This window comes from Trichomonas vaginalis, chromosome III (genome assembly GCF_026262505.1).
Source record: "Trichomonas vaginalis G3 chromosome III, whole genome shotgun sequence".
Taxonomy (NCBI): Eukaryota; Parabasalia; order Trichomonadida; family Trichomonadidae; genus Trichomonas; species Trichomonas vaginalis.
The window spans coordinates 10,385,684-10,408,875 of NC_067205.1; the positions used below are offsets into that span (position 1 = coordinate 10,385,684).

General features: G+C 30.7%; 7 protein-coding genes across 7 annotated transcripts; 5 read left to right on the top strand and 2 right to left on the bottom strand.

The window, feature by feature from the left end:
• Positions 1-190: 190 nt before the first annotated feature.
• Positions 191-1,111, top strand: TVAGG3_0676900 (protein ubiquitination; the record flags this gene model as incomplete). Its single annotated transcript, XM_001314877.1, has 1 exon — positions 191-1,111. The coding sequence occupies one exon, from the start codon at positions 191-193 to the stop codon at positions 1,109-1,111; it is 921 nt and encodes a 306-aa protein (XP_001314912.1).
• Positions 1,112-1,787: 676 nt separating this feature from the next.
• TVAGG3_0676910 (uncharacterized protein) lies at positions 1,788-5,876 on the bottom strand (the record flags this gene model as incomplete). Its single annotated transcript, XM_001314878.1, has 1 exon — positions 1,788-5,876. The coding sequence occupies one exon, from the start codon at positions 5,874-5,876 to the stop codon at positions 1,788-1,790; it is 4,089 nt and encodes a 1,362-aa protein (XP_001314913.1).
• A 589-nt stretch (positions 5,877-6,465) lies between these two features.
• On the top strand, positions 6,466-9,264 carry TVAGG3_0676920 (cilia- and flagella-associated protein 58-related family; the record flags this gene model as incomplete). The annotated part of the gene is made up of 1 exon (XM_001314879.1): positions 6,471-9,260. The coding sequence occupies one exon, from the start codon at positions 6,471-6,473 to the stop codon at positions 9,258-9,260; it is 2,790 nt and encodes a 929-aa protein (XP_001314914.1).
• Positions 9,265-9,368: 104 nt separating this feature from the next.
• On the top strand, positions 9,369-11,103 carry TVAGG3_0676930 (HL07962P-related family; the record flags this gene model as incomplete). Its single annotated transcript, XM_001314880.1, has 1 exon — positions 9,369-10,790. One exon carries the CDS (start codon positions 9,369-9,371, stop codon positions 10,788-10,790), a length of 1,422 nt encoding a protein of 473 aa, XP_001314915.1.
• Positions 11,104-16,673: 5,570 nt separating this feature from the next.
• Positions 16,674-19,544, top strand: TVAGG3_0676940 (cilia- and flagella-associated protein 58-related family; the record flags this gene model as incomplete). The annotated part of the gene is made up of 1 exon (XM_001314881.1): positions 16,674-19,544. The coding sequence occupies one exon, from the start codon at positions 16,674-16,676 to the stop codon at positions 19,542-19,544; it is 2,871 nt and encodes a 956-aa protein (XP_001314916.1).
• A 139-nt stretch (positions 19,545-19,683) lies between these two features.
• TVAGG3_0676950 (anaphase-promoting complex-dependent catabolic process) lies at positions 19,684-20,223 on the bottom strand (the record flags this gene model as incomplete). Its single annotated transcript, XM_001314882.2, has 1 exon — positions 19,755-20,201. One exon carries the CDS (start codon positions 20,199-20,201, stop codon positions 19,755-19,757), a length of 447 nt encoding a protein of 148 aa, XP_001314917.1.
• Positions 20,224-20,812: 589 nt separating this feature from the next.
• On the top strand, positions 20,813-21,478 carry TVAGG3_0676960 (protein ubiquitination; the record flags this gene model as incomplete). Its single annotated transcript, XM_001314883.1, has 1 exon — positions 20,813-21,478. One exon carries the CDS (start codon positions 20,813-20,815, stop codon positions 21,476-21,478), a length of 666 nt encoding a protein of 221 aa, XP_001314918.1.
• Between the last annotated feature and the right edge of the window lie 1,714 nt (positions 21,479-23,192).

Sequence of the window (23,192 nt, forward strand, 5' to 3'; positions counted from 1 at the left end):
TATAAAAACGACTTTCTCTTTTTTTTTCGACTTTCAATTCAAATTATTTTTGCTTATTCAATTTAGATATCTAAAAAATTTGAAATCATTCATAATTCTATCATATATATCAAAAAATTGCTACGACTTTATTGCACGATATCAAATTTCAATAGTGGAAATTTTTCACAAAAATCATTTAAACCAAAAGATGTCTGTTGATTATGACTACTTCCCACAGCACGTAGATGAATGGTGCAATGATGGCAATTTCATTAATTGTAGGACACCGATGCAGATTTCAAATATTTTAGACAAATGTAGTTTGACTTCAAAACAATTCACACAATTATTTTCTTTGATACAGGAATTTTATAATATTGAAGATACGTTGAAAATAATGCAGCATGTACACTTTTCAACCAAAAATGATCTAAAAGAATCATGTTCAGTCATTAATTGCATATCAGAATTATTCAATATTCCATTCCTAAAAGAAATTAGCAGCGATATCACATATATACACAAGTTTGATCTTCGTCGTGCAACACAAAAAACTAAAGAACCACAAAAGGTCCCTACAACCGATGCAAACATAAAGCTATTAAATAGTATAGACAAATTAATGGACAATTTTTTAATTATTTATAAAGTACTTGTAAAAGCAGCTAATGAAGATGACGAGTACACTATCAAATATGCAGTTGATGAAAAATATTCTGATGTTAGAGGTAACAAACTTTTTATTGATCAACTTTTTTATGCAGTATTTAATAAAAATCATAAGCTTGCGAATTTACTTATAAAATATGGTGCAAGTGTCACAACTCGTTCAAAAGATAATGATTCGTTACTTCATCTATATGCTTTATATGACGATGTTGATGGCATAAGAATTTGTCTCAAATACATAGATGTCAATACTCAAGATGGTATGGGAAATACTCCACTTCATTACTGCATATCACCTGGTAGCGTCAAAGCTTTGAATTTCCTTCTCTCACAACCAGGCATAAATCCAAATATCAAGAATAGTGTTGGCTCGTCTCCCCTATCAATGGCAATTAAAATGGAGAAAGATGAGATTACAGAAATCCTTATGGACAACCCTAAAGTTGATACGAATATTTAATTATGATAATAATTATTATAATATAAGATCACAAATGATTTGAAATAAAAAATATCATTTAATGAAAACTTCTTATTTTCTTTTAGATAGCTTCGGTATATTTTTCAATAGATTCAGTTTAGTGACTGCAAAAGAAAGTTTAAAATAACAAAGATTTACTGACGTAAACTTGTCTTCCTATGGAATTTAATTCATACAAGTATTAAAATATTTGGAAAATCAAACTTATTTATGAAATAGCCTTCACAAGAAAGTATCATTCAAATTGAGAGATTGTCATCATTCACAAGTGCCAATATAAAGATGGAATTATCATTTTCTTAAGATTTTTAACTTCATCATTTTCATAAGTATCTCATTGGAGAGTGTAACCCTTTTCTAGTTATCTAATTAAAAATCCGAATATTCAAAGGGGTTTTCTACATGTAAATATCATTAATCACCAAAGGAACGTTTGTAAAATCAAAAATTAATCATTTCAATCAATCCTTATTTTCAAAACAAGAAAAGATAACGGTCATATTTCGATCAACTGTTTTATCTCATTTTTTACCCTCAAATCTAAGCTTTTTTTTGATATCAATATTACTGATGTATCGTTGAAAGTTGTAAGTGAAATATTAAGTTGTAAAAAAAGTAATCTTTCAATTGATAAAAAAACAAGAAAAAAAATATTTTATTCCTTAGATTTCTTAAAAATCAATTTTGGAAGTGCTTTGATCACAGTCCATTTCAAGTTCTTCTTCAATAAAGCAATGATCTGTTGCTTAGTTCCGAAGATATCCTCCAAGAACAAACCATTAAACACGAAAGGTCTGTTTGTAAATTCAGCGAAAACAGACTCTCTTGGGAATCTTATATTCAACGAAGCATCGATTGGATTGAATCTAAACATCCTGCAGAAGAACAAGTTCGAATCATTCTGTTGTGTATCAACTTTCTGTAACTCAACAGGTTGTGTTGATTCGATCTCTTCTTCATCGAATTCCAAGACATGCATTTCATCTGTTGATTTAAAGAACTCAACAATTTCCATGAAGAAAGCAATGTCAATGGAAATCAAGAACGGAGCCAATGTAACATCAATTCTGTCGAAAACAGGACACCTCATTAATGGTCTCGTCTGATTCAAAACAAAATTAAATATTGGTTGGCTGCCTTCATTCGATTTGAAGATGTTATGGAAGACATCGATGGCGTCGTTCCTTTCAGCTTCGATTTTACGGAAAGAAATTTTAATTGCCTCACTCATATCTTCAATTCTCTTTGCATCAAAGCAAATGCCTTGTAATTTGGCAGTTATTAATGGATTTCTCGTCTGTTTGAGGAGTTCTACGTTCAAACATTCCAAAGTTAGTAAAATCATGAATTCTATCTTTGGTTTTTCCATATCTTTGGCATTTTCGTCTTCTGTTGTGTTGTTGAAGTCCAAATGAGTGAAGTACTGACGGATTCTCTTGATTATCGGCTTGTAAAATTCGATATCTTCTTGAGATATACTTAAATCAACAGCATTTATCGTAGAAGCGATGATTGCTCTATTGGAAGCCATCGCTGTGCATAATTGTGGCTCTTTTAGGCTGACAAGATTGATGTTTGGCGGTGCTCTGATGAGACATTCAGTAAATGCATAAGTCATCATCGCCAAATTGGCTTCGTTGATTCTCTTCTCGATTATCAACAATGAAATCAATATGGAAAGTATCTGTTCGTTGCTGTAATTGATTCTAAAATCAATTTTTTGAACAGAAACAGTCATAATTGTTTGATTGAAGTAATGGAAGAGTTCTTCAACGGAGTTCATGCTCTGGAGATTACTTATTCCCTTCTTTGGATGAAGTTTAAGTGGAATCCGCTTCAATTGGAAGAGTTGGTCGAGATTTAATTTCGTAATATTCTCTTTCATGTTGACTTGCATGATTCCTTTGTTCCTTTCGACCTGGAGACCTTTCATATTCATGGAGAGAATGGTTCTCATGTTGTAAGTGCATATCAATGTCAAGTCATTCGATGTAATTGACATAGATCTCGGCAAACTTTCGTTGTAGAAGACTTGGAGAGGGTCATCAACAATATTAAAGATAAGAGAACCATTCATCATTCTCATGAGAAGTGGTGGAAGTGTGATATTGGCATCAGTAAAGCCGTATAAAGGAAATGGAACAAATCTGATGACAAAAAGTGGAGGTTTTACGAACTTTTCGAGAGTCATTCTTGGAGCAACTCGATCTAAAACAATTTGCAATTGGTCTAAGTCAACAATTCCAAATTGGTCGCTAAATGTCTCGGTGACATGAATCGAAAACTTGTCAGTTCTCCACTTTTCGTACGGATCGTAGTCGGGATCGGTCATCATTGATGAATCTATGGGGATAAAGATGGGTCTACGCTCATCTTTTGGCATATTTGCGTTATGAGTTCCCCATCTAATTTTTGCACGGGGCTGGAACAAGGTGCAAAATGCATGTTGTCCGCTCTGGTTTGTGAAATAGATGACGAAATCGCTTCCTGTCAAAGAGTATTTGTCGCCATCAAAGGAAATCGAACAATTATGGTAAGTTAGTATGTAAAGAGGTTCTCCAAATGGATCAACGGGATCATTGAAACCATAAGAAATGTCTTTCGACTTCAAATCGAACTTCCATCTCGTTCTAAATCTCGTGTGGTCGATGAACTGAAGCCATTTGAACTTGTAGTGTCTCTGTCTGAATATCCTGGATGCAAGTTTGAAGTCCTGACACCATTGGATGAAAGCCAATCCCCAATGTCCGTAAATTTTACTTGCTTGAAGGCTAACATCAAGGAAAACTACATTTCTTGAGGATATCATTGGTATTTGGAACTCTTCTTGACCTTCGTCGCATGATATCTTGAACAAAAAGAACTCATTTGCTTTTGTAGAATTATGATATGCGGAAAAGAAATGGCCTTTCGACTCCAAGTTACTTCCACTGTATACAACACCGAATTCTGGTATCTTCCATGCTAAATACTCGCAGGAACCGTAATATGGCGCTCCACTTATTTGACCAATTATGTCGTCGGTCACTTCATTGCATATATTTTTGATTTTGTCGAGCGCTGCTTTGCGGTTTGGTATTGAAAAACCGTTAATTCCGCATTCAAGGTTCTTAATTTCGACTGTGAACCAATCTGTTTCAACATGGTTATCAATCTCTTTCAGTAAGCCTTTGTAGAGCTTCAGGAATAATTGTTTCGACTCGTAATCGAACTTTTCCCGGTTAAATTTATTTGGATTTGTTGATTGAATGATTTGGAGGGCTTTCTCTTGTCTCAATCTAAGGTCCTCTTGAGCAGCAGCCATTGCTTCGTTCGCTTTTTGTATTTCTATGGTTAATTGTGGTCGTGTGTATCTTACAAGGCCAGAAGCGAGTTCTAGAGAGAAAATAAACCTTGTAGGAGGTAGCTGTGTCCTTGTATTCCATGTTCCACCTCTGAAATGTGACTGAAGGAACCTAAATATTCCGAATAATTCTTGGAAGTAAGTTGTTTCAGCGAAATCATCAGATAAAATGAGTTCAATGTATCCTGCTTTGACATCCATTCTCGGTGGCTCGATTCTCATTGAAATTTTGTTACCAATGCAAAATGGAACAATTTGATTGACAAAAATAATATCTCCGACAACATTCTTTGCGCTAACAACCATATCCTTGAAATCTATCTTCGTTAATGCAAATTTATGAACGTGTGTGTCAGATAATTCAAATTTAAGAATTCCGGATGGAGAAGTTGCAGTAATTTCTCTAAATAACGCAAATTTGTCATGTATATCATCTCTAGGTTTGAGTGTAAGCTTTTCTATGCAGAATCTTGCCAATAATCCGACATCAATCATCATAGGCGTTGAAACAGTACAATCTATCTTTCCAAGAGTTATGTTTGTGCCTTTCATTAAGAAAGAAGGTATTGAAAGTACGTTTCTGTTCATTCTGATGAGATTAATTCGATTTGCTTTAATTCTTTGATTTGAAAGGAAAATCTCTTCAGCAGTGAAACTGAGATTTGTTGTTAGTAAGTCAAATAATGGTACGAATATGTCAATTGGCTCAAATTTGATTGTTCCGACGGCAAATTCATCATTTTTAGCATGGAATGTACAGGAAATAGGGAAAACATGTATTTTGGCCTTTTCGTATTGCATATTTAAGGAATTCAAAGAGATCGCAAAATTCAGAATATTTTTCATTAAATGAGGAATAACATCGACAGTAGCACTTAAATTGAATTCTACAGAAGGTATTCTAAGTGAAGGAATGTTTAGATTGAAAATGCACTCATTTAATAAGAAGTGAAAATCCAAATTGTTATTATCGCGTCTGTAAAACATTTTAAGCTGTGTAAATGAGAATTTGAAGCCATTAACTGATATAAAAGCATTGTTCAAGTCAAGATTCATGGATTTAAACAGAATTGTCGCGATCAATTTTCCAAATGTTTGAATTACGTATTTTTCTAGTGATTGGCGTGATTTTTGTTTGTTTTTAAGATCGATATGCTTTAATGTGAGGTGTAATTTTGAACATTGCAGTGATAAAATGGAAGTTCCACTTGAATGGAAAAAACCTAGTGGATATATACCAAATTTCATATTGAATATTTCAAAGTGGCAGTTTTCGGATAGTCCCGATGCTATTTTGATCGAAAACATCTGCATTCCTCTCATCAAAATGAGAGAATCACCGAATACTAGTTTGAGTTTCCGCTTGAGAGCATGGAAGATTACTTCTCTAATCGCAATCATTGCCAGGAAGAAGAACAATGTTATTAAAAAGAGAAGAAGTAACCAATCCATTTTGACAACCAAAAAAACTACCACAAATTTAATTTATTTTTATATTTTATACTAATAAAAATGGATGCTTTAACATTTAAGTGATTGTCGGAATTCAATGACAATAAACAATCCATTTTTTGAATTTGCCTCTCAATTTTTACACGATACACAGAATTTTTTCTTTTTCTTTAGATTTCCAGAATACCTGCTTTGACAATTCCAAAACATAGTCTTCCACTAAATATATAAGTTTTATCGGCATTGAATCAAATACGGATGAATATTTTCAAAGTTTGGTTGCATTTCATGAAGATTATCAAAAGATACTATTAACTATGCTAATTTATATGATTGGTACGCTTTAAAAATTGATGATATACCATACTTGCATCATATAAACCTTCTGGGAAGGACATTCAAGATATTCTGGATTCGAAATTTACTCTGAAGACAGGAATAATTCATGTCATAATGCTGTATCATGCCTGTAATGTCATCATACGCTTTGCTATATATAAAAAAATCCTGATAAAAAACCAATTTTTTTTTGTACGTTAGTTAATGACTGAAAAGGAGTTTGATGAACCAGGAGACGATTTAGAACAGTTTGATGAACTGGAGAAAAACTTCCAAAAAGTCGTCTCAGATCTAGTTGCTGATCAAAATTTAACAACTTTTAGGGCAGAATACGAAAAATTACATCAAAGTCTTGTTAAATCGCATAGTGAAAACTTAGTATTAATTGAAAAATGCAGACAATTAAATAACGATATTCTTGCAAATGCTAATAAAGTTTCATCTGTTATGCAACTCAGCCAAAGTGATCAAAGAACAATTGCAGGCCTTAAACACGAATTTGAAAAGGCTTGGTCACTCGTCGAGATTTCTCAAGATAAGGAGCAAAAGAGTAAGGATGTTATTGAGAGTTTAAAGGCAGAAGTTGCAAAATTATCGAGATTAGTTGAACAAGGAAGTTCGTTAGCTTTTACTCAAGAAACTTCACTTAACGAAACAGAACAAGCTGTGAAAGTACTTAAGTCAGATATACAAAATCAAGGCATGCAGCTCGAACAAATGAAAAAAGAACTTGAAGATCGAAAACAAGTTACAGAAACGATATTAGCTGATACAGCTAAATTAAAAGAAGAATTTAATACGCTTTCAACTGATTCTGCTGAGGCAAAAGCAAGCGAGCAAGAAGTTGCCCAAAAAATCGAACAAATTCATAAAGATCTTAACGATATTAAACAACAAATCAAGCAATCCAATCAAACAATTACAGATAATATTAATTTAATCAAACAAAAGAAAGATGATAACGAAAATCTTAAAAATTATTTCTATTCGACAAAAAGTGCTCTGAAAGTTAATCAAGAGGATCTTGATAACTTAAGGAGTGAAATTGCAGTTCGAAAAACATTACTTGATAATAATCGAACTAAAAATGACAAAACACAAGCAGATTTAGTTTCAACGAAGCAAGCAATTGAATCAACGAAGACAAAATTCGAAGAAACAAATAAAGAATTACAAGGAATTGCTGAAGAAACAGCACAAATGCAAAATATGTTAAATAACGAAAAAGGAATATTCCAAGACCTTATCAACCAAAAGAAACAAAATCATAAACGAATTGCTGCTTGCCAACAAGAAATCATCCTCAGAACAACAGATTTAAATCAAATCCAAAATAATAATAACATCGCGAGAAGAACTATTGAAAATGTACGTTCAGAACATCATAAACTCATTGAAAGTAACATAGAAGAAGTACATGAAACAGCATTTGTCGAAAATCAAAATTCAATTTTGTTAAATCAAGCAATTGACATCAAAATTGACACTCATAACCTCAGAGGTGATGTTATTCAGATCCAGAAAGATATTGAAGACTATCAGATTAAAACACAAGCTGCAAGATCCAATTTACTTCAAATTCACGAAGAAGTTACAAATCGTGAAAATCAATTGAGTGAAAAGACAATACAACTTGCCGGAATAAACGAAAACATTAAGCATCAAGCATCAATTACAGAATCAATTAAAAATGATCGTGATCTTGTTCACAGATTACTTCAAACTGCGATGTCTGATAACACAGAACTTTCCGAAGAAACAAAAGCTCTTAATCTTGGAATACAACAATTGAAAACAGATATCAGAGAAAAGGATGAATTATGTCTATCAACACATATTACTCAGAAAACTCTTGGTGAATCATTGATACAGTTAACAAAAGAAAAGAATGAACTCGCACAACAAGTTGCTGACATTGATTCTCAAAATACAGAATTAAGAAATCATATACAGAAATCTAGATATCTTTTATCACAAACAGAGCTCCAAAACATGAAACAACAACAAGTTATAAATGACTTGCAGTCAATCAAATACTCTCTCAATGAAAGTGTAACTAAGAAATCATGTGAAATCACAGATATTCATGAAAAAATTTATTTACTCAATGGTGAACTCAAAACAGGTTCTCTCGCGTTCAAAAACAAAATAGAAACAATTGAAAACTTAAAGAAGGAACTCATTCGTGAAGTAAAACGTCATCAGTTTTTGTTAGATAGCGTTCAACATTCAAAAGCACTTTTCAAAGAACACATTCAATTAACAAAAGCACTTTTGATGGAACAAGGCAAATGCAGAGCTTTAGAAGACGAATTAGAGAGACCAATGAACATCCACAGGTGGAGATTCTTAGAAGGCACGAATCCTGATTTGCTACAGTTATTTAAGATGTCAATGGAACTGAAGAACAAATTGATGGAGAAATTATACGCTTTGCAAAGAATAAACCTCAAGAGAGATAAAGCTAAAGAAGATCTTGATAAACAAGAGAAACATTATAAATGGGCTTATACAGGAAATATCAATGAAGAAATGAATTATCTGAATAATGTTTTGAAAGCAAAGAATCAGCAATTTAACGAGATTTCTAATCAAGTTGCTTTAGGCCAATCAAGTGTTGATGAACAGAAAGGAGTTGTCCTTAATTTAAGAGAAATGTTGAGAGAAGAAAAGTCCGGTTATTACGACATGAAAAAGAAAGTTGATGTAATTAGAGCTTCCACTGTTAAAGGCTCAAGAAATGCTCAAAGTGAATTATCAAGAGAACCTAAGTCTGCAGAAGTAAGGTTCGTTGGAGGTGGTTTCTCTGTTTCACAGATGCCTTCTCAACAACCTGATGTAAAACCTTTAACAGCAAAATCTGGATTTTCACCCCATATTTTCGCTCCTTCTAGACCAAAGACTGTTATGAAGAAGAAATTACCAAGCGGTTGGAACCCACAGAGAGCTCAACTTCAGCCTTTCTTACCAACTGTTTCTGGACCAAATGTATAAACATTGTTTGTTTTTTTATTATTATGTAAATTTACTAATATTTTTGTTGTGTGTAACTTATAAATATTGTTATTGCTTAAGATCTCTTTCACTTTTTCGTTCAAATTTATGAAAGTATTCAATAGAGATCAAAATCAAAATAATATATTAGATTTATATCAGGAGAAACTTTTTTGTGACATAGTAATCCATTGGAAAAATGAAGAATACTATGCTCATCGATTAATTTTACAAAATTATTCTTCGTATTTCGCATCAATCTTTGAAAAATACAAAGACACGACAGATATTCCAAGAGTTGATCATGTAACAATCGAAATTAATCCTCAAAATATGTTTTCAAAAGTTATTGACATTTTATATAGTAAACCAGTTCAAATCACTGTAACAAATGTAGTTTCTATATATAAAATTTGCTGTTACTACGGAATTTATTCATTTATCGAGAATATTAAAAATTTTATAACAAAATCTTTATCATCAAATACAGTTTTACATTATGTAACAGAATTCATTAGCTATGATATGATAGAAGAATCAAAAATTATTGTCCCATTTTTATCACAAACATTTCTTCAAATCATAAATTCAAAAACTCCACAGCAAGAAGCTGAATTAGAACAATTACTTAAATGCGTATCGAATGGTATTTTATTTTCTTACGTTATTATGGCTGATCCACTTAATTCTGCTTTGTCAGAATATGATAAGTTTTGTTTAGTTGATAAATACTCAAAAATCAAGCGATTTTCTGAAGCAGAATCTATTGAACTCGCTTCTCTTTTCAATTGGGAAGATCCAAATTCATTGAATTATTTTGTTGAATTTTCCTGCGATTGGCTACCTTTGAACATTTCTAGAAAATGCTATAGTACTTTATTATCCAGAAGAAAGAATATCATTAAAGTATTTGAATCAATTTCAGAAAATGTCAAAGAGCAAGCATCAAGATTGCATTGCTTCCTTTGGGTTGATATTTGTTCTAAGGCTTCTATTGTTCCTGATCATCCTTCTATTAATATTTTAGATTTTATTTCTTCATTAGGAAATTCAAATGTAGAGTTTGATCCAATCAAATATTCTTACTTATTATGTAATGTACATCAAACAACATATGACATATTCCATCCAATCCAAAGTATTTTCAAAAATGATCAATCTTATGCGATAATTGAAAGTTGTGATGATCATCCTGCAAGTATATCACTATCATTTGGAAATCATACAGTTATTACTGCAAATTCATTTACAATTTCTTGTGATATTGAAAAGAATACAAGAAAACCAAACAATATCACTACAAAGCAATACTATACTGTTCCAAATCAGTTATTAGTCAAAACTTTCTTAAATGGCACAATTTCAAATGAATTTGAGATTTCTTCTGATCAAAACAAAATCTATCAACTTGAAAAAGTTCCAAATAGTTTTGATTCAATACTTGTTAGTATTCCTCCATCTTTAAGTGATATCTACAAAATTTTAAGAATTCGGAATATTTCAATTGTTGGAACTGTTGATACTCAATAATAGATACTAGCCATATGTCCGAGCCACCTGGATGCTAGTTTCCTTATATCTTGGATAATTAGAAAAAAATTAATTGTAATATCTCATAATGTTCACTTAAATAGTTATATCAAAAATCCACTCCATCATTTCGATTTTTAGGCCTTTCCGGACATCGCTGCATTATTTATTTTTATTCATTTTGTTTTGTTGTTTCTAAATAAATTATCTAAGTTGGACGAAAGGTGGACAATAGTATTGAATATTAAAAGGTGGCTATTTTTGAGAGAACTCATTGATTTCCTTTCAATAATGTCCACCTTGGAGCAAGCAGTTAGTGTAAAAATTGAATTATTGATGATTTTTTTCTTTTATTTGCCCTATTTTGGAATTATTGATGATGATTGATTCATTTATAAATTATATGGAACATATTTTGTAAAGTTGTAAAAAATTTGAAAAGTGACTAATGATTTTGATGTGAAAATGTTATTATGTCAAATATCATCAAGATTTCAGTACATATTTTGATGGAGTTTGTACACACGTGCGAAATGGTTCTTTTACAGATAGCAAAAACTACTGTGTTGAAGAATGTTTCTTTAAAAACCTTAATAATTGTGCAGTGTATTCATCAGGTGATTGTAATTTTCTATTTGAAGATAGTTCATTTATTAGTGTATCATCTCAGTCCGGTGCTGGGGGCGCCGTTTACACTTCAAAAGTAGAACATGTACACAACAGAATTTGTTCTATAAATTGTTCGACAACAAGTGCTGCACACTATTGCTTTAGTTGGTCATCTAAAGGATTAAACAAAAATTATATTATTGAAAGTTCCATATCAATGTCTTCAAAAAATCCTATTGGACACGAACCTTTAAGTTTTTATCGAGGAATTCAATACGAGTCTATATTAAAAAGTGACTTTTTTTAATACGACCTCTCAATTTATTATCACTTTTTCATCTTTTTTTATGTGATTTGTCTATATAATGTGGGATTGCGCATATGATCAGAACTCATTCTTGTGATGATCATATTATGCAATGGGCATACTATTAAAGTTATATAAAAATCAATATTAAGCATTTAGCAATATATTAATGTTTACTATAACAATTAAATTAGATATAATTAGGGGAATATATATATAAAATGGTAATGACTATAATTGAATTTTGATCAAGATGCTAATTTGAATTAGAATGAATATATCGAATACACATATTTTTATTATTATATATGCGTTATATTGTGTTATTGATGATTATTGTTCAGTAAATATAGTCAGATATCGGATATTTTGCAATTGAAATTAAATTATTAAATGATTAATAGATAAAAATAGGATTTGATGATAGACGTTAGATATATATTATGATATACTTAGAAATACATGTATTTGGATTCATAATGAAGGAAATTAAACATATTATATGTTTTTGATATGAAAAGAAGAGTTAGTAACGTATATAAATTAATATATGGTTACATATTATAGAATTAATATTCAAACTGATAGATAAATGATATTAAGAGTCAAAAATTCAAAGAAATCTTACTTTTTTGTATCATTCAAAATTGAATGTAATAAAATCATATTGAAAATAAATTAAGGATTTTCGCCATATTTTTGATATAATATATTATTGAACTCTTTATTGTATTTTTATTGCTTTCAATTTTGAGACAACTTTTGATAAAAAAAATCTTTTCAAAATTACTAGATATTTATTTTGTTATTCAAATAATGTTCGTTATAAAATTATTTTATAAAAGTTTGAAGGAGATTTCAAAAATTCATTCCTTATTTAATTTAGTGAGACCTTATGTTATTTAAATAAATCAACCGATAAATTTCCTAATAGGTGTCAAAAGATTAATTCACATCCAAGTCAAATTATGCTATAATGTATGTAGATGAGGACTGTCTTCAAGGCAGTCCTCATCTACCTACATTATATAACCATGTTTCCCATATTTTTATTTGAATGTGAATGTGTAATTCTCAATTCCAAGACTGAGTGCATGGTTGCAGCGGGTTACTATATGCTCTTGCATCCATGTAGTCAGATCTGGAAATTGGCTTACTTTTCCTTTCGATGCGAATGTGACTAATACTTTTCCAATTGCGCACATATAAGTGCAGGGTACATCACTTGTACCCTGCATTTATGTGTGAAGAACTGAAAAATGACGTACTTTTCATGAAGAATTTCACATCGTTATTTTATTTTGGAAAGGAGTTTAAATTTGTATGCTATTGTTCTATTACATTGCAAATGCAACTTCCTTTCATCAATAATTTCATTTTAATAAATTATAAATATCACATTTAGCATAAAATTCTCAAATAATACTCACTTTCTCATTTTGATCATAAATATTGATACTTTATAAATACAAAATTTTTTAATTCTTTATTTTTCCTATGAAATTTGTAGTTTTTTCTTTGAATTTCCGAATTTTCAATTTTTTTTGGAAATTTTTATTCAATTCGGCTCTATTTTATTCTATTCTTTATATATAATAATTTTATTCAAGTTTATTATTTAAAAATTTCAATACATACGATAATTTTTCATTCAATTTTTAAACGAATGTTTTGATGGGATGAGCTTACTGAGCATAAGCTCATCCCATCAAGATATTGCATCAAAACTCTGGCCTTCATCAAGGCCAGAGTTCATAATTCATCACCTCAGTGCCAAGTTCCTCGAAGGTCGTCCTCATTAGGATCGATCCGAGAGGAACTTGGCACTGAATGAAATTCACAAGCTCTGGTCTCAGAAAATGCCAGAGCTTCGCAAGCAATCCTCGGGGCTGGTTTCCTCAAAGACCGCCCTGATTCAGGGCGGCCGGAGAGGAATCCAGTCCCGAGAGAGCGTTTATAGGAAGCTCTGGCCTTTTTCTGAGACCAGAGCCTGCAAATACAATCCTCAGGGCCGAGTTTGAGGGAGATCGTCCGCATTTTTGACGATCCCCTCTCCTCTCGGCCCTGAAAGACCAATAGACAAAGGTTCTGGCCTCAACAGGAACCAGGGCCTCGCATACAATTCTCAGGGCCGGCTTTCTCAAATGCCGTCCTGATCTAGGGCGGCAGGAGAGAAGTCCGGCCCTGGAAAGCAGTAAATTCGAAGCTCTGGTCTCTGCAGAGGCCATGGCCTGCAAGTACAATCCTCAGGGTGTAGTTTCGACCTGATAGTCCCTCATGAGGACGACCAAGTTAAAACTCTGCCATGAAAGAAAGGAACATGCATGCTCTGGAGCCTTATGAGGCCAAGGCTTCCAATACAGTCCTAGAGGCCGAGTTTTCTGAGAATTTCCACATCACGGACAATTCTCAGCGGAATCCGGCCCTTGGGATCATTAAATACGAAGCTCTAGCCTTTCTTGATGCCAGAGTCTGCAAGGTTAATCCTCAGGGCTGAGTTTGAGGGAGATCACCATTATCAAGGACGGTCTCCTCTCTCTTCAGCCCTGAAACACCTACGGACACAGGATCTGGCTGTTGCTGAGGCCAAAGCTTCGCTTCCTAATCTCAGGGCCGTTTTTCTCAATTGCCGTCTTGTTCTTGGCGGCAGGAGAGGAATCCAGCCCTGGAATCGATAAATACGAATCTGTGGCCTCATTATAGACCAGGGCCTTCAATTTATTTTATATAATATTTTTTTTATTTAATATTTTTTTTCAATGATTTGTTTTTAAAGATTATTGATACAGTATTTTTTAATATTTAAGTAAAATAGCAAAATACCCTTTGAAAAACTATTGTCAGACAATATTATATAATCTCTATATTCATTCATAAAAAAATACGTCTAGTAATGCTCTGCATAAGTGGACAATAAAGTAATAAGATTGCTCTTTTATATAATAGAATGCAATTGCTCATTTATTAAGGATATATTTATAATCAATTGTGATCTATTTAAGAAAAATAAGAAAACAGCACCAAATTCATATAGATGCATCTGTATATTCTATATTTTATAGCCGCACTATTACAATTGTTGAAACTAAATCCTAATATCCTCCGCTCATTAATTGATGAAAAAGTGATAAAAATTTGAGAGGTCATATTAAAAAAAGTCACTTTTTAATATAGACTCAATTCAATACTTAACGAAAATAAATATTTCCTATTATAGAACGATTTCAACATGCGGATACTCTTTACAAGAGTCACAGTTAGATTCAAACTCTACTTATAATTCAATAATAAATAATACATCAACAGATGATTATTGTATTTATGATATTTTTTTTATCGTGTTAAAATAAATATATTTAAGTGTAACATAATTAATAACTCAGTAAAAGATAAAGTTATCAGTGTCCGTTCATGTTTTCAATTAAATATTGAAGAATGCAACATCATTGATAACTCTGGTGCTAATACTTTTGTCCTTGAAATGCCAGATGATAATGCAGAAGTAATTAAATGTTACCTTAGAAATAATAAAAAAGGATCAGGAAATGTAGTTTTTATAAAAAATTATAACGAAGAAATAAATTATGAACTAAAACATCTTTCAGAAGAACAATGTCTAACAAAAGATTTAGTTCTTAATAATAGTTATTCAATTTCAAGCCAATTTTATTTTTTTATTATTTTAATATTTTAATTTCAAATAAAGGATATATTATTACTTCCCTCAGAAATAAGTGAATATGAAATCTTCAATCAAACTTGAAGGAATATGTATTTTTCAACCTTGATAATCCTGTAAAGCTTTCAATTTCCACTATAGTTTTAACTAAGGGTTTCGTTTTGCTAAAATTGTCACTTTTATAGCATATTTGTTTTTGGATGTTTTGCGAAACCAAAAAAAACTATGATATACAATGTGTGTGTAAAGAAAATACTTTATTTACTAGTTAAAAAATCATTTGGTATTGATCAAGTTATTTTTTCTGGATAAGATATTATATGGATAATTGGATAGAAAATACAATTATATAATCTTGTACCTGGTTTAATTAAGCTAATTGTCATCAGAACCTTGTAATTTTTATGAATTTCAGATTTTCTTTTCATTACTGCTTTTCTTAATAGGTCAAGTTCTTATTTACGTTATAAAGTATGATATTTACAAATATCAAGTTATCATGTTTTTTGAGAAATTATGAGAAACAAACAAAAATGAAAAAGATAGGAATAGCAATAAATAGTGATGTGGGTATAGAAAATGTAAGAGATATGAATGCAAAGCAATCAGTATTTAGGATATTGACCATAGATTTCGAAAAAAAAATGCTGCATATTGAGCGAAAACTATGATTATATTATAAGGCTGTCATTTAAAGCATAATGAAACTATTCCCTTTTCATTTTAATCGAATAAGATAGTAAAGATTTTTGAATTAGCTAGAAACTGATGAGATGTTTTCACAAATCAGATTTCTAATCTCTATAATGCATAATTCACTCAATATCTCAATTTTGATATTGCGAGATATTTTTGCTATCGGTTTCGCAATTTTGACACAATAGCAAGAGGGTTCTATAAGCATTATTATCAACGTAGAATCTGAATATCATATCAGAAAATGTCGCAAATCTGACATTTACCCGACAAAATAGCAAAAATAATTGAATACTTTTCGCAAAAACTTTAAAAATCGATAAAAATATGAAATATAGATATTAAAGAGACTTTTTATATAATATTCATAAAGATTTTCCAAAAATATGATACCACAAAATTAAAAAAGTGACGTCTTGAGTGGAGTCAAAGGTCGAAATTGCTAGCTAAATGTTTTTTTAGCGAAATTGCGTATTGTACGTTTTTTTCGCAAAACGAAACCCTTATTTTAACTTTCTTTTATCCATCAATATCGAATTTTGATGTTTGTCAGAAATTTTTGTAAATTTCCGTTTGAAAATTACTAATTCAGATGAATGTTGCTAATTCTATAGCAGATGCTGAAGAATTAGTCAACTTCGCTGAATTAGAACAAAGTTTTAGTCGTGTTGTTCAAGATATGGTAAATGATAAATCATTAGAAAAGTTTCGAATAGAATATGAAAAACTTCACGAAGCTTTAATTGCATCTCACGAACATAATAAGATTCTAGTAGCAAAATGCAATGAACTTAATGATGATATTTTGAAAAATGCTAAACAAATTACAAATATAATATCATTAACACAGGCAGATCAACGAACAATCAATACACTAAGACAAGAATTCGAGAAAGCATGGGTAATTGTCGAAGAATCTACAAATAAAGAACAACAAGCTCGTAGAATTATTAATAATTTAAAAGAAGAAGTTGATAATCTTTCAAATCTAATTGCGAAAAGCGGAAACATACATGATGATCCAGAAATCTCAATGCAAGATGTCGAAAAAGAGATCAATGAAATTAAAACAGAAATTAATACAAATAGAGACTTAATTTCTCAAATTACAGACGACATATCAACATCACGAACAAAATTTTACGAAATAAAAGATGAAATAAAGAAAATTAAGCCTCAAATCGAGATTGACGAACAAGATATACAAGATACTCTCAGAAACATCGAATCTATACACGGAGAAAGTGTCGAAGTACATAACAAAGTGGGTGATATACAAATAGAAATTACAAAATCAAACTTATCTTCAAATGAAATAAATGATCAGTATAATAGCAAAAAAGAAGACTTAAAAGAACTTAACAGACGCTTAGAAAACGTTAAAAACTCAATGGCCATATATATTGATGAACGTGCAAGTATAGATGCCGTTGTAAATCAATTAAAAATTAATTTACACGAAGCACAGACTCAAACCAAATATTATGAACGACAATTCAATGATAAAAATGCCAAATATAATGATATAGTTGAAAACAGTAAGGATTTACCGCAAAAAATCGTTGAATTAGATTCAGAAGCAAAAGATTTGATACTAGATCAAGCTGAAATAAAGAAATACAAAGAGAAACTTACAGAAGCAAAGCTGGACTATCGCATGTGCCTTGCAAAGAACAGAGATATGACTTTGGACGCGAAAAGAGAAATTAATGGGGAAATTCTTGATGCGAGAAGATACAGATTGAAAGCGGATACAGTTGAAAAACAAACTCGAGAGATCGAAAAATCCATTGCAAATGAAGTTTCTGAAAGTCAACATCAAGTATTACAACAAGATTCAGCAAAAAAAGACATAAATAACCAGAAACTAACAATAAATGAGTTACTAAAAATTATTGAACAGATAAGAGAAGAAATTCGATCAAGTATTGATGAATCTCGAGAATCAAATAACAATCTTCAGCAACAAGAAGCAAAAATAGAAGCTACTAAGAAGAAAATAGATGAAGCGAACATAAAACTGAACGAAATCCAGTTAAACATCAAGAAAGTCTCTCAATCAAGAGATATAATGAGAAATGAAAGAGATTTTGTAGGCCAAAAATTGAAAATTGAAAGAAGCCAAACAGATGGAATCAAAAAATCATATGAGACAAGCAAAAGACAGACTGAAAGCCTCAAGGATGAAATAATGACACTCGATGAACAAGGTGTACGTGAGCACTTGGAATTACTCCATTTCGAGAACGAATTGGAAGAATTAGAAAAAGTAAATGAAAAAACAAGAAATGACACTTTTTTGAAACATTCTGAAGCAAAAGTCATGGAGAAAAACGTGTTAAATCATAGACATATTCTCCAAGAAGCAGAAGTAGACATAGAGAGTATGAAAAGGAACATATCAAATGTTCAACAATCGATTTCTTTGATACAAAATACAATTGCAGAAAAATTGGTTGAAAAAAGAAATCAAAATTCAAGTATTATAGCAATGAACAATATTCTAAATCAAAATGTTCATTCCTTTGATTCATTAGTTGCTAAAATCCTTGAAAGTAAGGAAATATTAAGTAGAGAGCTAGAAAGACAAAATTTACTAAAAAGAAAAGTTGAAATTATGAAAGCTTTGAAAAGTGAAGTGACCAGATTAGAAAAAGAATTAGTTACAGCGGAGAGTTATGAAGCAGCAATAGTCGAAGAACTTCAAACACCTATTACTATACCCAAATGGATATTCCTTGATGCAACAAACCCTGAATTAGCATCATTAATGAGAATGAAATTGACACTTTTAAATGAAATTGCTGATAAAATGGATCTACAAGCAAAACTTAAAATAAAACGTCAACAGTTAGACGATAAACTAGAAAAGGAAACTAAAAAGATTGTTAAAATAAGAGGAACGGTTTTTGAAGAAGAATATAGTTTATTACAAAACGAACTTAAAAGGAAAAACAGAGAACTATCAATTATGCAGAAAAGATTCGAGAAAACATCAGTAGATGTAAATGAAAGGTTCGAAGAAATAGAAAGTGCAAGATCTGAACTGAGACAAGAAAGAAATGAATACCAGGTACTGAAACAAAGAACAATGTCTGCAAGACAATCCATTTCTAACAATGGAAAAGAAGAAAGAATGTCAAAAGGAAAATTTAAATTTAATGAAAGAGTAAAAGGAAGAGATTTGATGTATGTTGGTGGTGGATTTGCTTATGGTAGAACACAGAATGTTCCTCTTATACAGCCACAAGCAAAGAAAGAAAAATTCCTGCCAACAATCAATTTACAAGATAAAGATGACTTAAGAAGAAAACGAGCATCGAAGTGCAGTGAACCGATATCAAATAGGAATTCAACAACAGAGGAATTTAATGTTAGACCTCCTTCAGGAAGAACAAAGAAATCAAAGAATCCAAGAAGTTCGAGAAGAAGAATGAAAAAGCCAGATGATGAAACATATTAATCTTAATATATATTGTTTGTAAATTAAATATGTTATGTATGTTATTTTATTATTTTTTTATTTAAGAAATTTCAATAAATATAAGGGTTTATTCTTGGAGTTTTTATATCCTCCAAAAACTATTTCGTTTGGATAATCCTAAATCTTAAATTTCTTAAAAAATAAAAAAAAAAATATTTGTTTAAATGAATTCCCTAAATTTCTTTTAGTTTAGTGTTTACCGTGTGTAGATGCAAGCTTTGCCTTGCATGTTTTAACAAATTGGGCGTAATTCTCGGTGTATTCTTGGGCAGCTTTAATATTAATTGGGGATGCGTTGTTTGGATTCTTGAGAATATCAGCTGCTGTCTGGATAATTTCGAAGATGTGCATCTGTGTCTTGTAGTCTTCACCCCAGCAGAAATTGCCAATTAGTTTCTCATCATCGACGTTTGGATGGTAGATTGATGGTGAGAATTTAATAGATGGCTTCTCGAATGGATACTTGGCCGGTAACTCAACTTCAAGAAAGGGTTTGTAGCCTTCATAAGCTGTTCCCGCTGGACCCGGAAGAGTAACTTTCCATTTGTTGATGTTGTTGTCAATAAACTCTGCTGTAGCAGAGCCTGGGCTCTTTTCATTTAATAACTTGAACTCCATCTGGATTCTTTTAGCCATGGGAGAAAAAATTGAATAATCGTTGGCAATTTTTTAATCGAACACTTAATTTCTATTTTTTATTTTTGACGTGTAAATATTTCAACCTTCTCATTTTTTGAGAGAAGGACGTAAGTAATAATAAACCAATAAGAATTCTTTATTTTTTGAGTCCTAGGTTATCTTTGTTAAGAAGAGCTTGCATTGTTACTAAATTTAAGAAATTAGCTATTTTTTGATGGGCAGTTGCAAACAGTGTTGAGTATAATTTAATGCTGTTAATTGTAAGTCCCCGCATGAGCAAAGTATTTTGTATATTTCATAACATCCCCAAGCTTCATGCTTCTTTGTTAATGGGGCTGGAAATATTGCACAATTATGGATTATATATCTTTTTGTTTCAGAGTTATAAAGTATCGAGATATTTAATAAGTAATCTGTAATAAAAACCCGATATGTCTCATATGATTTTCCAAGATTCTGAACTATTCAGGGTTAAAGACAGAGTTTGAGTGTGGAATAATTGTATGAACAATTGTATAATGATGAGTAAAGCTAAAGTTGTCCACTTAAAAATTTGGCGACTATTTTTTTTTGTCAGAAAATTCGGTTAAAAAGTGACAAATTTTTCGATGTCAGTATCTGGGCAGCCAGCAATTAAAGACGAAATGTCTTTTAGTGATATCAAACCTATTAAACTATTCGAGTATCTGTCCCAAGTTTCAAAAATAATATGGGACGTTAATTCCAATAATATTTTACAATCATCATCGCAAATCATTGATTTAATCAAAACTAACAAAATATCCGGCCAAACAGCACTCCGAATCATTGATACTTTTTCAACTATGCTTGTTAAAAAAATTGGATTATTTGCTGAACTTTACAAAAATATTACAGACCAATTTTCATATAATATGAAACCAAATAGTTTATTATATCGATTATTAGATCGTGAAGTCAAATCTTGGGAGACTGAACAAATTCTCAACGTTTATCCAAAAGAATCTCCTTTATACTACATTGCATGGGACAAAGTTGATGATCTTAAAAGTAAATTCCCAAATCTTGATGTTAATATGGAATCACGTCACGAATTAACTCCACTTGATTGCGCAATTAGATTCGGATCTGAGCTTTGTTTCGTTTATTTGAAGAATAAAGGAGCCAAATATACAAAATATTCTGAAAAATATGCTGTTCAAGGCGGAAATCAAAATATCTTTATGCAAATGATTGAAGATGGTAAATCATTTGATCACATGATCAGTTCGAGAAATGCATCACTAAATATTTGAGCTTGTGCACTATAATGCTATATAATAGTCTTCACTGTTTTTAATATATTGACTTTGCTAGACTTGATTTTTTTTCATCACCCGAATGAGTGCCCAGCCTTAATTATATTCTTTTTCTTTTCATATTCATTATTATTTTACAAAATTCGCTATATATTAATATGCAAATTCTATCAATTGCAAACGAATTTGGATCAGCTGAAATTATTAATTACTTAGTTGATCATGGTGCAATTATTGACAAAATACTTTTTCCAATTCTTTTCATATTCATCAATGTTTTATGAAATTTTATTTCTTCTCATATCCTTCATTGTTTTATAAAATTCTATTTATTTTCATATTCATTATTGTATTATAAGGCTTTTGCTCCTCGTTGTTTTATTACATTCTATTTATTTTCATATTCATTATTGTTTTATTACATTCTATTTATTTTCATATTCATTATTGTTTTATGGCATTCTATTTATTTTCATATTCATTATTTTATGAAGCTTTTGTTCCTCGTTGTTTTATGAAATTCTATTTCTTTTCATATTCCTCGTTGTTTTATGAAATTCTATTTCTTTTCATATTCCTCGCTGTTTTATGAAATTCTATTTCTTTTCATATTCCTCGCTGTTTTATGAAATTCTATTTCTTTTCATATTCCTCGTTGTTTTATGAAATTCTATTTCTTTTCATATTCCTCGCTGTTTTATGAAATTCTATTTCTTTTCATATTCTTCGTTGTTTTATGAAACTCATATTCCTCGCTGTTTTATGAAATTCTATTTCTTTTCATATTCTTCGTTGTTTTATGAAATTCTATTTCTTTTCATATTCCTCGCTGTTTTATGAAATTCTATTTCTTTTCATATTCTTCGTTGTTTTATGAAACTGATATTCCTCGTTGTTTTACAAAATTCTATTTCTTTTCATATTCCTCGCTGTTTTATGAAATTCTATTTCTTTTCATATTCTTCGTTGTTTTATGAAACTCATATTCCTCGTTGTTTTACAAAATTCTATTTCTTTTCATATTCTTCGTTGTTTTATGAAATTCTATTTCTTTTCATATTCCTCGCTGTTTTATGAAATTCTATTTCTTTTCATATTCTTCGTTGTTTTATGAAACTCATATTCCTCGCTGTTTTATGAAATTCTATTTCTTTTCATATTCATCGTTGTTTTATGAAATTCTATTTCTTTTCATATTCCTCGTTGTTTTACGAAATTCTATTTCTTTTCATATTCCTCGCTGTTTTATGAAATTCTATTTCTTTTCATATTCTTCGTTGTTTTATGAAACTCATATTCCTCGTTGTTTTACAAAATTCTATTTCTTTTCATATTCATCGCTGTTTTATGAAATTCTATTTCTTTTCATATTCCTCGCTGTTTTATGAAATTCTATTTCTTTTCATATTCTTCGTTGTTTTATGAAACTCATATTCCTCGCTGTTTTATGAAATTCTATTTCTTTTCATATTCCTCGCTGTTTTATGAAATTCTATTTCTTTTCATATTCTTCGTTGTTTTATGAAACTCATATTCCTCGCTGTTTTATGAAATTCTATTTCTTTTCATATTCCTCGCTGTTTTATGAAATTCTATTTCTTTTCATATTCTTCGTTGTTTTATGAAACTCATATTCCTCGCTGTTTTACGAAATTCTATTTCTTTTCATATTCTTCGTTGTTTTATGAAATTCTATTTCTTTTCATATTCC